Source organism: Parasteatoda tepidariorum, chromosome 8 (genome assembly GCF_982258835.1).
Source record: "Parasteatoda tepidariorum strain Cologne lab strain chromosome 8, Ptep-v5.0, whole genome shotgun sequence".
In the NCBI taxonomy this organism is placed as follows: Eukaryota; Metazoa; Arthropoda; class Arachnida; order Araneae; family Theridiidae; genus Parasteatoda; species Parasteatoda tepidariorum.
Genome location: NC_141762.1, coordinates 105,887,113 through 105,901,243, shown reverse-complemented (window position 1 = coordinate 105,901,243; position 14,131 = coordinate 105,887,113). Strand labels below are relative to the sequence as shown.

Below are 14,131 nucleotides of genomic sequence, written 5' to 3'. Positions count from 1 at the left end.
ACAAGGGAGTCAAGGATAAAACAACAATCAAGATCAAAATCAATAAAATAGATTTTACAGCAAAAATCATGCAAGTTGACCATTTGTAATGTACCAATTTGATAGCCTAGTTTGAGAAGAGGGCAGTATATTAAAAGGTGATGCAAGAGTGGTGTTAATTATAGTCTTGGTATACCTAGTGGGCTGATCAACTTAATAAGTTACATTGAACTCAATAGTAAAATGTTTGTGTCAATTAAGAAACATTCATTTTTAATAAGTGTAACAAAGTAATAAAATATGTTATATACGATATCATCAATATTCCTTAGACTATTTTTTTAGTTGAATATATGACATTGTTTTAAGATATTTAGAAAAAAACTTACTCACACTTTGCAATATTTTTTGCTGTAAACCTTTTCTAAGAAAAAGAAAAGACATTCCAGCTTCAATCAAGGATCAAGGATAAGAATTTTAATCAAGGATAAGAATAAAAACTGAGACCAATAAAATAAATCTGATTTCATTTGGATACAACATTTGTTTTAATTAAAAAAAGATTAACAAGCTTTTATTTTTGAAAAAGATTACAAAATATCAAATTTTTTGTGATATTGACAAATATTTCTTAGGCTAACTACTTCGTAATTAAATTATGAGCTGGTTGTAAGATATTTAAAAAAAAAATATATTCTAAGTTTAGGTGATTTGATCCAAACAGAATAAGAATTAAAAAATTACATATCCACATTCAGATGCATTTCATCAAAGAGAATACTTTATCGTTATCTTATATAGGACATGTTGTGAATTAATTGAAACTTTATTGGATGTATGAGTTTTTCTATAAAATTAGAAATTATTTCTTCATGACTGTTCTGAAATTAATCAAAATTATATATTTTTGTGATATTTCACATTGCTAAATTTAAATTAGTTTTCATTTAGACACAAGAAAATTTTAATAAAACAAATACTATTATAGCAAATATGAGAATCAATGCTAGATAAATCAAAAGTTATGTAAATACTGACGATGATCATTATCAACTGAAAACTGCTTCCAACTTCTGGAATCTGAAGTGCAACATTTTTAATACTTCCAGAGATTTCTTAGTTATCGAATATATAGATATATTATCATCTAAGAGTAATTTGGCAAACAAAGAGACATTTACTAAAACATTTATCACTTCATAGACTATTTCAACATTGAAGTACAGTCACTAATATTAAACTTTCTATGGAAAAAAATATTTGAGTAATGTTAAAATTAAGTTACCTCTGTTGAGCTATGGGTTGTAAAGTATTAGTTGTCATTATCAATGGCACAAATTCTTCGACATCTTTATGAACACTCATTTTATATTGCTGGTACATCAAGACAACAATTATAGGTAGCTCTGCCAGTGCCTTTAAGGACATAGTAGCTCTTGGGATTAAATAAACCTGTAAAAGAAATCAAATATATGAACAATATAAAAAAAAAAGAAAAATCACAAAGTAACAATTTTTAATGCTAGAAAGTACAGAAGAAAGTAATTTTGTAATTTTCAGTTTAACATTTTTCTTTAAACACACATAAAACTGGAGAACCATGCTAATAATTTGGTTAAGAGAACTACCAGTTAAACTTTATTGATACAATAAATTGTTATGCCTTCATTATGCATTATAAGCAACAAAGTATGACATTTATAAAAGGATGGGTGAGTTCAGGGACAGGGAACTTTTGGAGGTTGCTTAAAGTCCCTTCGGTTTCTGAAAAGTAAACAATAATTTGAAAGTTGAGTTTTTGAATGATCCAGTTCATATTTTTCACATGACATCATTTTTTTTAATCTAATAATTTTTTTAACAATATTTTAAACAATTCTATCAAGAAAAACAAACAACAAGAAAAACAGTCAAAATCTTAAAAAATACAAATCACGATTTTTGGAAACCTAGGGAACATTCTTACTGATTGATCCTTCTGTTTAAAATGCATCAATCAAATTTTCAAATTCTAAGTTTCATATGAATTTTTATTTTCTTGAAAAGGACAAAATAAAAAACTGTCTGTGTACCATTGAAAATACTTGCATAAAAAATAAAAGTTATTTTTAAAATATTTTAATTCAATAGATTGTTTGTTATTAAAAAAAATATAATAACTCTACTCTTTATCTCAAAATTAAAGCAAATAAAAAAAATATTCGGCTTTTGAATTATATAGCTAGAATATTTAAGAGCAAGTTCCAAAATCTCCAAGGCAGAGAACTAACCCAATGTAAAAGGACACAGGTAATGCTGTAAGTTAAATAAATATTACACTAATACAGTGTCTTTTCAGTGACTTAACAAGGTTATTTTTAAATTTTTGTAAGTCTTTCAAATTGAAGCATAATAAAAACTTAGCTTGAAAAGTAAATTTCCAAATTCTAAATTTAACTTCTTTTTTTTTTTTAGCTTGAATATGCAATTAAAGATAGTTAAGTCAGCTGCATGTTGAAAATTTTTTTTTATAAAATATCATAAATGTAAAAACCACACAATGTATGTTTTTATGCAATCTGTAGTCAAAAGAAATTGTATGTAAATCTTTCAGATTTATTTAATTTAATATTTATACTGTGAAAGATTAACAATGCCTGACTTTCTAAACAATACTTTAATTTTCCTAAAAATTAAAATATTATTATAATATTGTTATCATTAAAATTAAAATATTTTCAGCTTAATTTAGAAAAAGTTTACTCTTAAAAACTGTGTATTAAAAATGCAACAAAAAAAGCTAAATAAGCAGATGTAATTCAAAACTGTGGGATAGGACATCAAACAATGGATTAAAACTCTTAAATAAAAAATTTTAAAAAGTTTAATTTCTAAGGTTTGTACTATATCTAATTATTCTAAAATAGTATAATTACAAGTTAGTATGATTACAATCATAGGTAGCTCTGTAAGTTCATGTAATTAAGTTGATAAATCCATAGATTAAATTGATACCAATTAATAATAATTAAAAAATAGATTCTTAAGATCAAAATTAAAAAAATTAATGTTTTCTTTTTCTTTTCTCTTCCAGCCCCTGCACTTGTAATTTATTTAAAATTAATGTTTTAAAGTTGGGGTATATTCCCTACTAAATGCAGAATCTTATTTTGCACTGAAAGGGTTTTGTTTTAATTTGAATCATTTTTAACCCTACAAACTCTCTATAAACAAAAGAATTTAACCTGCATTTGTTTTATTAACTAGAATATTTATTTATTTATTTTTAATTTAATTCTATGAACGTTAAAATTTTAATGTTTAAATGGACTTTTGCATTATGTAATGTGATAAAAGAAAAATGAATTTCCCCATTTTTTTAAAAATTTATTTCTATTTATCTGTTCTTTTCTCATAAATTGATTCTGATTTTCTGATTGTTTTTTTTCCCTGGGTAATCAGTTTTTAATTTTTAACATTTAAAGGCATTTAATTTGACATAAATATATTACAAGGTTACCCGATAAAAAGAATTTAGTGCCGAGAGCAATGATGTTTATAAAACAATTATTACCTATAATTGCTGTTAACATGCCTGTCTAAATTCTTGGGCATGCAACCCTTCATAGGTCAATTTGCTCTGCATGTGGACCTTCACTTCAAAAGGTAGTGCATCTCTATTATAATAATAAGAAAATTTTTCCTTAACTTTGAAGGCTTATACAGATTGAAAGCATGCATACATGAATTTTTTTTTCAAGAGATGTTAAAGTAAATACCACTAAAAATTGACCTGAAGTTCAAATAAATTAAGCAAGAAAAAAGATTCCAAGCACGTTTTAGAATCAAATTACGAAAAAAACGTTCCTCACATTAAATTTTTAAATGAAGTTACTTCACAACTTTTTTAATTTTACTTGAATATCATTTTTAAATTTAATAGCATCACGAATAATTATGAAAACAATTATAAAATGCAATTGAAGTCTTCAAAAATATGAATGAGCTTTAAGAAGGTTTAGAAAGAAAAACAGACCTTTTAATGGGCTCCTAAAACCATATTTAAATTTAAGGCTTTTATAAATGAAGTTACTTCATAACTTTTTTAATTTTACTTGAATATCATTTTTAAATTCAATAGCATCAAGAATAATTATGAAAACAATTATAAAATGCAATTGAAGTCTTCAAAATTAAAATATGAATGAGCTTTAAGAAGGTTTAGAAAGCAAAACAGACCTTTTAATGGGATCCTAAAACCATATTTAAATTTAAGGCTTTTTTAGGAATGGAAACCCTTTCATACTTGGGAATAAGATAATTTTTAAATATTACCAAGGCTACGACAAATAGTTTAAATTTTATAATGGTTTAGTCAAATAACTATTTTTATTGCTTACTCAGGAAATGAAAGAGTAAAAATACAATAATCTTATCTACATGTATTTAAAAAGGCTTTTAAACTCAAGACTTGAAATTTTCATATAATATAAACTAATAATTATTTTAATAACTAATAAAAAGTTCTGATCTGAGTAGTTGAATTTGGGCCCCTTTTTTAACTTTTCTCAATTTGAATCAGTGTTATGGTAAATGTTTCTTTCAATAACAGTTCCAAAATAGCTACTGATAAATTTTTTACTTTTGGAGTAGGCCGTGGTTCAAACATAAGATGCAAGTAATTAGGCAGATTTTTGTAAATATTCTTTACATAAAGCAGAAACATCTGTATCTAAAAATAATCGGAAAATCACAAAAGCTTAATTATTTTTTCCAATTTAGAATATATTTTCCTCTTTCAATCGGTATGTAACATGATAGTGTGACCAACAGATTTCACGATGCTATTAAGAATCATATTAATAATAATCATACATTATATTAATGCTCTTTCAAATATTTTGCCTTTTTTAATATAATCATAATTAATATCATGATGTTTAATTATACAATATGGTAAATAAATCATATAATTATTATAATTTCATATGTTTTCACAATAAAGGTGGAGCTTGTTTATATATCACAAAACTGTATTCATATTGAATAATTCAGAGTATTAAATATTTATACACCATATTTTTTCGTCTTCAATAAAAAGTTTGTCATAAACCAATTCTGATTAAATAAACACACAACAAAAAAAAGCATTGACAGTTAATCATTTTTAATTAAAATTTTAAAGGGAAAAAAAACACATAAATGTTTCATAAAATTTCAACAAATTAAATAGAATATACAATTTTTTTTAAAAAAAATACTACAGAAAATTGTATTGAATTAAAATATTTACAAGTGATAAAATTTATGATGAAATCTACTTTATTTTAATACATAGATTTAAATTTGCTGAACCCTATTTTTAAGCAACACAACCATATCATTATTAATATTTCACACGTTTTCTCTTTGCTTTGAAGTCACATGCTGATTATACTAGTCTTCATGATTTTTTTTTTATTTGTTGTAAGTTGAAGAGGCGTTAGTAATAGCAAATTTTTTTATTAAATATATCATTATTTTCTCATCACTGCATGCAACCTTTAGATTCACTTAAGTTTTATTTTAAGATGCTTGATGTTTTGGTATATTGAAGTTTAACAGGCCATGCAGGTGAAGAGTACCAAAACAAATAATATAAAATAAGTGAATAAAAAAAAGTATTTAAACCATGAAAATAAAAAAATTTAAAAAAAGAGGTTTTAATTACATTAAAAAGATTTATTTAGAACAAATTACCAATGAATGGAGAAACTTATAAACACTGAATGGAGAAAATTTCTATATTTCTCCATAATTCTCTTTTTAATTTATTTTTCTCTACTTTATAAATCATGAAAATTTTAAAGGTTTCTTTCACACTGGACTTTAAAATAATAAAAAAAGTATAAATAATTCAAAGTACTAATAAATTCTTCCTATTGTGTTGTGGGGGAATCATTGATATTTCATATCCCCTAATACTTTGAGTTAGTCACACTAAAATTAAAAAGAACCCCACAATATATTTATTTTTTTCATTATGACTTTCATTTAAATTTAGTGCAAAAATAGCATATTATTATATTCAAAAAAATTAATTTGTGACTAAGACTCGTTATTATTAAAAAAAAAAAAAATTCTTCAGGATTATAGCAATTTGGATTGGAAAAACAATACTCATCAATATTCCTCAGAATTTTTCATTAAATAAAAGCAAAAAATATGAAATTCTTTTAAGCAATGTCTATGAAAAACCTTGAGAAATTAAAACAAGAAAACTTTAGGAACAATTTGGCAAGAAATTTCTGTACAGAGAATTTAAAATGAGTTAACTTCTTGTGATCATTGACATTTATATTGCAAATTATAGGCTTATAAACTTTATTTATAAATTGATTCATCACAGAACCATTACCTTCCTCTCTTTCCTTCTCCCATTTTATCAAGAATTATTCATAGAAGCATTTGTCATTATAATGGAAGCCTATATTAATATCTTTTTAAACTTTTAAGTGCAAAATAACTAATTAATCAAACAAGTGAAAAATCTAAAATCTCTTATAAGATACATTAAATGACATCCACTCAAGTCAATATTCTTTTCCCTGTGCAAATGTAAGTTAATAAATCTACAGAAACACATTCCACTCAATGTAGTGCAAAAATTTACAAAAGTTGATTAATAAAATAGTTTTCCATGAATCTGTACATTTGTGAAATATATTAATACAAAAGCAAATTCATTGAAAAAGATAAATCATATAAATAACACATTCTTACTTCAAAGCTGCATGGTGGCCTGAAGGTCTTATGAAATTCTATGATTATTCTTAAAACTACCAATATGTTTTCCTCATTTTCCACCTAAAATATGAATATTTGAATAAAAATAAAACATCAATAAAATCAGTATAGGAGAAGTCATAAAATTCCAACATTAAACATATAGAGGAAATATATGTTGAGAAAAATATCAGCATAATTTCTCTAATTTTTATGAAAGCAACAAAATTCTAAGTTTATAAATAGCAACATTTTATTTGCTAATCTGTTCAGATGTAAACATCTGAATGTAGTTAAGTAGTTAGTGTAGTTAATCTAATAGTAGTATGTACTAATGTAGTACTAATGTAGTTAATCTAATGCAGTTAAGTAATTTCTGAAAAAATAAAAAATTTATCAAGTATTTAAAATTAAAAATTCGGTTTTGAGATGAAGCACAGTAAGTCAAATTTTAATTTCACTTCAAATTCTGTAACAAAAAGCGCCACTTTTTTTCCACAATATGAAGAAAATACAAACTCTTAATCTTTTACTTATTATTATAAAATGTAGAGAAGTAAATAAAAATGCTAGAGAAGAAAATTTTCAGTTTTTAAAAAATATTTTCAGCTATTCAAAATTTATACCAAATAAACTTTACTTTGCATAATTTTTGTACTAGTATTACCACGGAGAGATAAATTTAGTTTTAATTAGAATATTATTTATAGTTACGGGCTTACAAATCCTGGGCACTTGGTTGCCTAAAGACTTACAGCCCAATATTTCTGTAAAATTTAACACTTTTTTTAATCAAACAGCATGGCTCATAAAAATGAAATCCCAGAAGTTTAAACTTTTCTAGATACATGCTCTTGATTTTTATGTATTTCAATTATACTCAACAAATAACAATGCACGCAGAACAAAAACATACTGTAAGTTCTTATTCTGCCTATAATGTTAGGGAAATTAAATTGATCAATAATTGTTACCATTTGAAAATATACATACCTGCTAGTTGATTTACACACAACTTATTAATTAAAGTTTTTTTTTTTAAATAATATATATTATATATATAATTGAGTCACTTATTAAGAAGATATTTGTTAATTCCTCCCAATGATTTGAACATTACAGACAATATTGGTTTGCCATGAGGTAACAAATGATTGTTTGTAGGGAGCCTGTGAATTATTTCTAAAATTTTCTTACAAAGTTGCCAAAAAAAAAATAATATAGTTTAGTGGAAATATTTTTTAAGGAAATCGTAATAAAAAAGCAAATTAAAATATATAATTAAATAATAATTTTAAACAAATATTTCCAAAACCACAACAAGAATCATATTAGTTACTAGGGTTGAGCAACAAAACATTCATTCATAACCATTGTGATAACAATATTTGATTTATATTGAGTAAATTTGAATACATATTGAGTATATGATAATTTTCAATAATGATAAATATCAAAAACACAATTATCAATTACAGTTCTTGAACATCAAAAAATTGCACTCTTTATTGAAAATGATAAATATAGAATGTGATAATTTTAGAAGTATTATGGACATTGATAATTATAGATTATAATATTACTCTGAATTTTATATTTTGTTTGGTTAACAAAAACTTGACCAAAGTCAAAAGTTAAATTTTAAAAATATTGTAATACACTGTGAAATATGCATGTTTCGTGACAATATATCATAATATTAAAATTCTAATTTGGTTCGATTAGTTACCTTTTAAAAAAATTGTCAATAAAATATTAGACAACAGACAGATTTTTATGCTTAAAATATTATATAACAAGAAGCAGAGTTCTCAAATATAATTTTGAAATTATATGATGAAAATATAAAATATCCTATTTGCTAGTAAATTTAAAAACATTTAATAAATCTCTAAAAACTTGAACAGACATAAAACTGCAAATATATTTAAATAAAAAAAAAAGGTTATACACATTATTATTAAATAAAATGCCCAAGCTGAAGACATTAAGCAAGCTTTGTAGCAAGGCAAAGAACAAATCAAGACAGCAATTTAAAAATAAAAAAAACAGGACAAAATTAGAACAGATTAGAAACAGCATAGCATTTTTTAGAACAGTTAATTGAAAAGTATAATTTACTCTACTTAATAGTAACAAAATAAAATTTCACAGCAAAAAAATAACTTGTTCATAGCAAAAAGTTTCCAGAATAATTTTATCAATACAGAACAGCAAATAATAGTTCCAAATCAAAACATGGAAAAATTTGATGAGACTGTTGCATTAAAAAAATGAGCAGTATCAATTCGTTAATATTTTACTCATACCAATATATAATTCAAATGTGTAATTGAGTTGAAGATTTCTTTAATCTCTTTAAAGAAGGGTTTCAATGATCTCAAAACAAAAATGCTATGAATATGCCACTTAACATTTATGTAGAACATTAATTTTAGTAAGCAATCCCCTAATTCATCATTTAAAAGTTTTATAACTGCTTGTTGACTGAATCACATGAAAGAAAACAATCAATATTTGTGCAACTTTGAAATCGTACAAGATTTTTTATTGTATTTGGTGAAAATAATAAGTAGGCATATCACCCTTGAAATCGACATCATAAAAATTTGATGTTGCAAAATTGCTTATCAATTTTCCTTTCCATTGAATGACGTAATTCCCAAAGAGGTTGAAACAATGAATCCTCTGGGTAAGACTCCAAATATCTAAACCATGTAAATAATCAATACAGTCCCTATATTGGAACTATCAAACATTGCGATTATGACAAGCATTTAAAAAAGAAAGAAAAGAGATATTGGATCAAAATTTTTCAATTCTTTAAATCTACTTTCTCAAAAATCTGCATATTCATTCCTCAAAAATCAAATATTCTATCCGCACACAAAATTCAGGTCAAATACAGAAAAAATATTTCTTATCAGGAACATCAATATTATCAGGACAATTACTAACCCGATTTAATCTAATTTTTAAAAACAGCATTCTTGAGTATAAAAACATACTGAGATCAAGCGTAAATAGAAAAAACCTGATTATTCTGCCAAGACATTAAAATGAGGTTGATTTCATACACACACTACATAACCTACAGACATTAGCAACAATGAGATTATTTCTTAAATACTGTTCAAATTTTGTTATCTTAAACCCATATCAATGACTATTAACTGTAATCATTAAGTTCATCAGTTATGTAAACTAAATAATTGACAATGTATGAATAAAAAAAAATATAAAAGAGTAAATGAAAAAAATTTAGATTGGCTATCTTCATAAAAAATAATACAGGATATATATAAAAATATGTACATTAAAATATACAAAATGACCCATTGGCATGACATGAAAATACATACATAAGTGGTTTTTTCAGCAATGAACTGTGGTTCTTCATCTCCTAAAATTCTGATGAAAATTTTTATAGCCTGATCCAAAAATGAAGGATATTGTGGATTACTAACAATAGTCTGAAAAATAAAAGGATACTTTTATTATAAAATTAAAACACAAATATTTTATTAAAATATTCTTTTTATCATTGTTAGTTAAACATCTATTCAAATTCTTTTATTTTTATTTATTATTTAAAAAAATATTTTTATAAACATTGTATGCTTGATTTCAATGGTGTGCCTCTAGTCTTTAGGTTTCAAATTCAAACTGTAATGTATCAAAATAAATATTCTTTTTTCTTCATTAGAGTAATAAAACTAATAACATGTGTTTATCATTAATAGTCTATTAATACTAATATAGGAGGGAGGATAAATAGTGTTTTTATGTCTCAGCTTGCTTAAACAGTTTTTAAAAAGCTTTTGAGCCAATCACTTGAATGCTCCTTAATTCTTAGAATTTAAATTCTTAATTGCCATTCAATTAAATTCAATGATCTTCACACAATTGATGCTAAAACATTAATTTCTAAATAAAAAAATTTATCAATATATGGGAAACTAAACTGCCAATTGCATTTAATGTAAAAGAAAAAAAATTGGTAAAAAAGTGAAAAATGAAACCAAAAAATAGGAGGCCAATTTAAATAAATAGGGAGGGGTTTAAAAAGGTTCCTGTAATTCGGTAGTCAAAATTGAATTGAATGCTGGGCTTAACGGCACAATGACTTTAATTGTGGCATATATAATCTGCGAAATTATGAAAAATGAACTGTCATTTCTGAAACTGAAAAAATAAATTTCAAATTCCCCATACAATGACATTCTGAATATAGAATTTTACTATATTAAATTTAAACCTTACTTCAAGCTCTCCACTCAATTCTGGCAACGCTTTCAATTTATTTTCATCCTCTATAAAAGAAAAGAAAAGAGAAAATTAAAGTTGTGCAATATAAAAATCAATAGGAAAAGTGAATTAATGACAGATAAATAAACAAAAAATAAAATAAGCTATAATTACAGGTTACTACAATAAATGCATAAAATATATTTGATCAAGGTTTTGCTTTAAAAAGAAATGTGGATTTGATTAAATTAAAAATGAGAAGTAAGAATATTTAAGTATGATTTTTGATCAGGTGCAGATAAATACAATGATTTATTTATAGGTATATAGTTATCTGTAAGTATGATTTAAGTAGATAAGTAAGATTTATTTATAAGTATATTACTTTGGTTATTTTATTTTTTGTGAATATCAATGTATGAGAATTGTAAACATTACCAACAAAGTAACATGAGCCATAAGTATATAGTTGTTCATTAGGTACATCCTTAGTACTAAATATAATATCTATGTAATCTCAAATACTTAATTGCTATGAGAAATTTTCAAGTGAAAATAAATTCTGATTTTTTAATTCCCAATGACTAATTATTAAACTTACTCGCAACAGGATTTTTGAGCATTGATACATATGAGCGGTAAGTATTCATAACAGCAACAGGATCATTAATGGGTGCTGATACACTCATTACTGGTATCCTTGCTATGCTTAAGGACTCCAGAAAAAGCTATTCAATGATAAAACCCACCTCCAATTTTAACAATTCTATAAAAAAAAATGTAAATATTTTCAAGAATATGTGAATTTAACATTACTTACATCCACAAAGAATTTTACTACGTTGAAAGTCAAGAAAAATAAATAACTGGTTTTAAACTAACAATAATTTTAATATTTTTATTTATTCAATCTATCAATTTATTATTACTATCAATCTATTATTAGTATCGATCTCAAATCCAAAATGTTTCCTTCTCTTCTTTTGATTCATCAGACAATTCTCAAAGAATGCAGGTTAAATCAGCTAATGCATATATTTTTTAGCAATCAAAACCAATATAAAAATTATAGATTTTAATTTATACAAATTAAAATAATACACACTAATTATTAACACAAAATGACAAAAAGTTTGAGAAGGAAATATTTTTCGAATTTTCACTGATGACCTGCGTGCAGTAAATTTTACAATCAAGGAATCAAGTAACACAAAACTTTGATTGAAAATAAAAATTATTATGCGACTTTCTGTTTTTACATTCCATGATGTGGAAAAGGGTTGAAAGTCAGAACAGAAAAAACCATCGAACCATCACAGCTGTGATTTGCTAAAAAAATTCATCAAAAACCGAATTTGTCTTAAAATTGGGCAGATGCGCATCCTGGAAGGATATATATATATATATATATATATATACACACACATATACATACATACATAAATCTAGCGTATATAAAATGTGTCGCAAAATTCAGAATTTAAAAATTAATTAACTAAAAATTATTAGCACAATAATGCTTTATGGGGCTAAAAGTACAAAATCTAAAATTTTATAAAAATAATTGCAAGTTTTTTTTCTAACTTTTAACAAAATAATATCAATAGTTTTAAGAAAATACATATTGGTAAAAATTTTCAATGCTAGTAATATAAAGTTTTAATTTAATAAGATTAAATTACAATCACAAATATAAAACTGTTAATATAAATATTAAAAACTTAGATGCCAAAACTGTACATGGAAAACTCAGTTTAGTTGATACAATGTATAACTGAACAAAAATTAATTTATGAATGATTCCCTCCCCCCAACCAATAAGCTACAATAAAAATTTTTTTTGCAGCTTCTGGCAATAATCTATCTCTGGATTTAAAGTTAATTAGAATTAGTTTTATAAATTTTGAAAAGTGCATGATAGAAAGTTTTTAAAAGCAAGGTGATTTTGCAACATCCTAAGTAGAAAAACAACAAAAAATTTGAAATTTTTATAGTTGGAAATTGTTATTTGTTAACTGGATTTCCCACTTTTTTTTTCTCATTTTAAGGATTTGCCTGCTTTGAAAAGGCAAACAAAAACACAAACAAACAAAAACAAAATAGTCTAATTTTAAGAAAATCCTTAAAACCAAATAGTAAATTAAAATCAAAGGGAATAAAACAAGAAAATAAATTATTTCACCAATCATTTTTCTTAATCATTGTATTTACATCTGTCTCATAATCACATAGCAACTTTACAATTTCCCAATGATTAGCCAATACTGCCCAATGCAGAAGTAATTTACCCTTGAAAAATTTAATATGTACAATAAAAACAATAAAAAACAAATCATACAGTAATAAAAATAATAATAATGAAACTTTATATTGATGAACAATTTCAAAGAAACATGCAAAACATGAAATAATTCATGAATCAATTCATAAATAGGGTGCAAAATGCAAAAAAATAACTGCTATTTTATTGCTGTACAATAATCGAAGTTCAAAAATGCTACCTGCAAAACACATTTAGGTTATTGAAAAAATACAAGAACTTTTAGTGAGGAAAGAGTGCACACGTGAAGTATATATGCGTATAATTAATATTATAAATGTTTTAATAAAAAATATCGATGTGCAGTATTTATTATTTTTTTTAAACTGTGGGAATACAAACCTTGATACATGATTTTAAAATTGCCTAAATATGAATCTGAATGTAAGATGTCTTAACCACACAGATATGAATTGCGATGTATAATTTTAAATTGTGCAAATACGAATTGCAAAGTGTGGTTTAAGATTTACTTAAATGCAATTTTAAACCACATTTTCATACGTAAGAAAAATTGCCACAAATAAATCCCTTTTTTAAAAATTCGAAAAAGCGAAACTTTATAATAAAAAAATAATTTAAGATATCCTTTATTAAATTAAAATACAAGCGGAATTCCACCAAAAAGCAGGAAAAAAACTCTCATCCCTAAAAGTTCTACATAATGCAAACCTTCAAACATTAGTCTTTGTATTATGTAGAATTGTCAGTAATATCGATAATTTTGCATATCATTAAACTTAACCACTAAATAGCGCGATATAAATCTTGATATTCAATTCAATTAATTTTAAAATGCAAATATTTTGTAACACAAAAATATGCATTTAAGCATTAATT

At 24.6% G+C, this 14,131-nt stretch overlaps 1 protein-coding gene across 1 annotated transcript in view; it reads right to left on the bottom strand.

Annotated features, from left to right (window-relative positions):
* Positions 1–14,131, bottom strand: part of LOC147806632 (transcription-associated protein 1-like) — a 59,155-nt gene that overhangs the window by 38,986 nt on the left and 6,038 nt on the right. The window contains exons 3-8 of the mRNA XM_087169589.1: positions 13,154–13,260; positions 11,573–11,737; positions 10,987–11,036; positions 10,086–10,196; positions 6,721–6,804; positions 1,265–1,431 (exon numbers count right to left, since the gene is read on the bottom strand). Coding sequence (XP_087025715.1) covers positions 1,265–1,431; positions 6,721–6,804; positions 10,086–10,196; positions 10,987–11,036; positions 11,573–11,660 — 500 coding nt within the window. The 5' untranslated portion in view covers positions 11,661–11,737; positions 13,154–13,260. The remainder of the gene's footprint in view (positions 1–1,264; positions 1,432–6,720; positions 6,805–10,085; positions 10,197–10,986; positions 11,037–11,572; positions 11,738–13,153; positions 13,261–14,131) is intronic.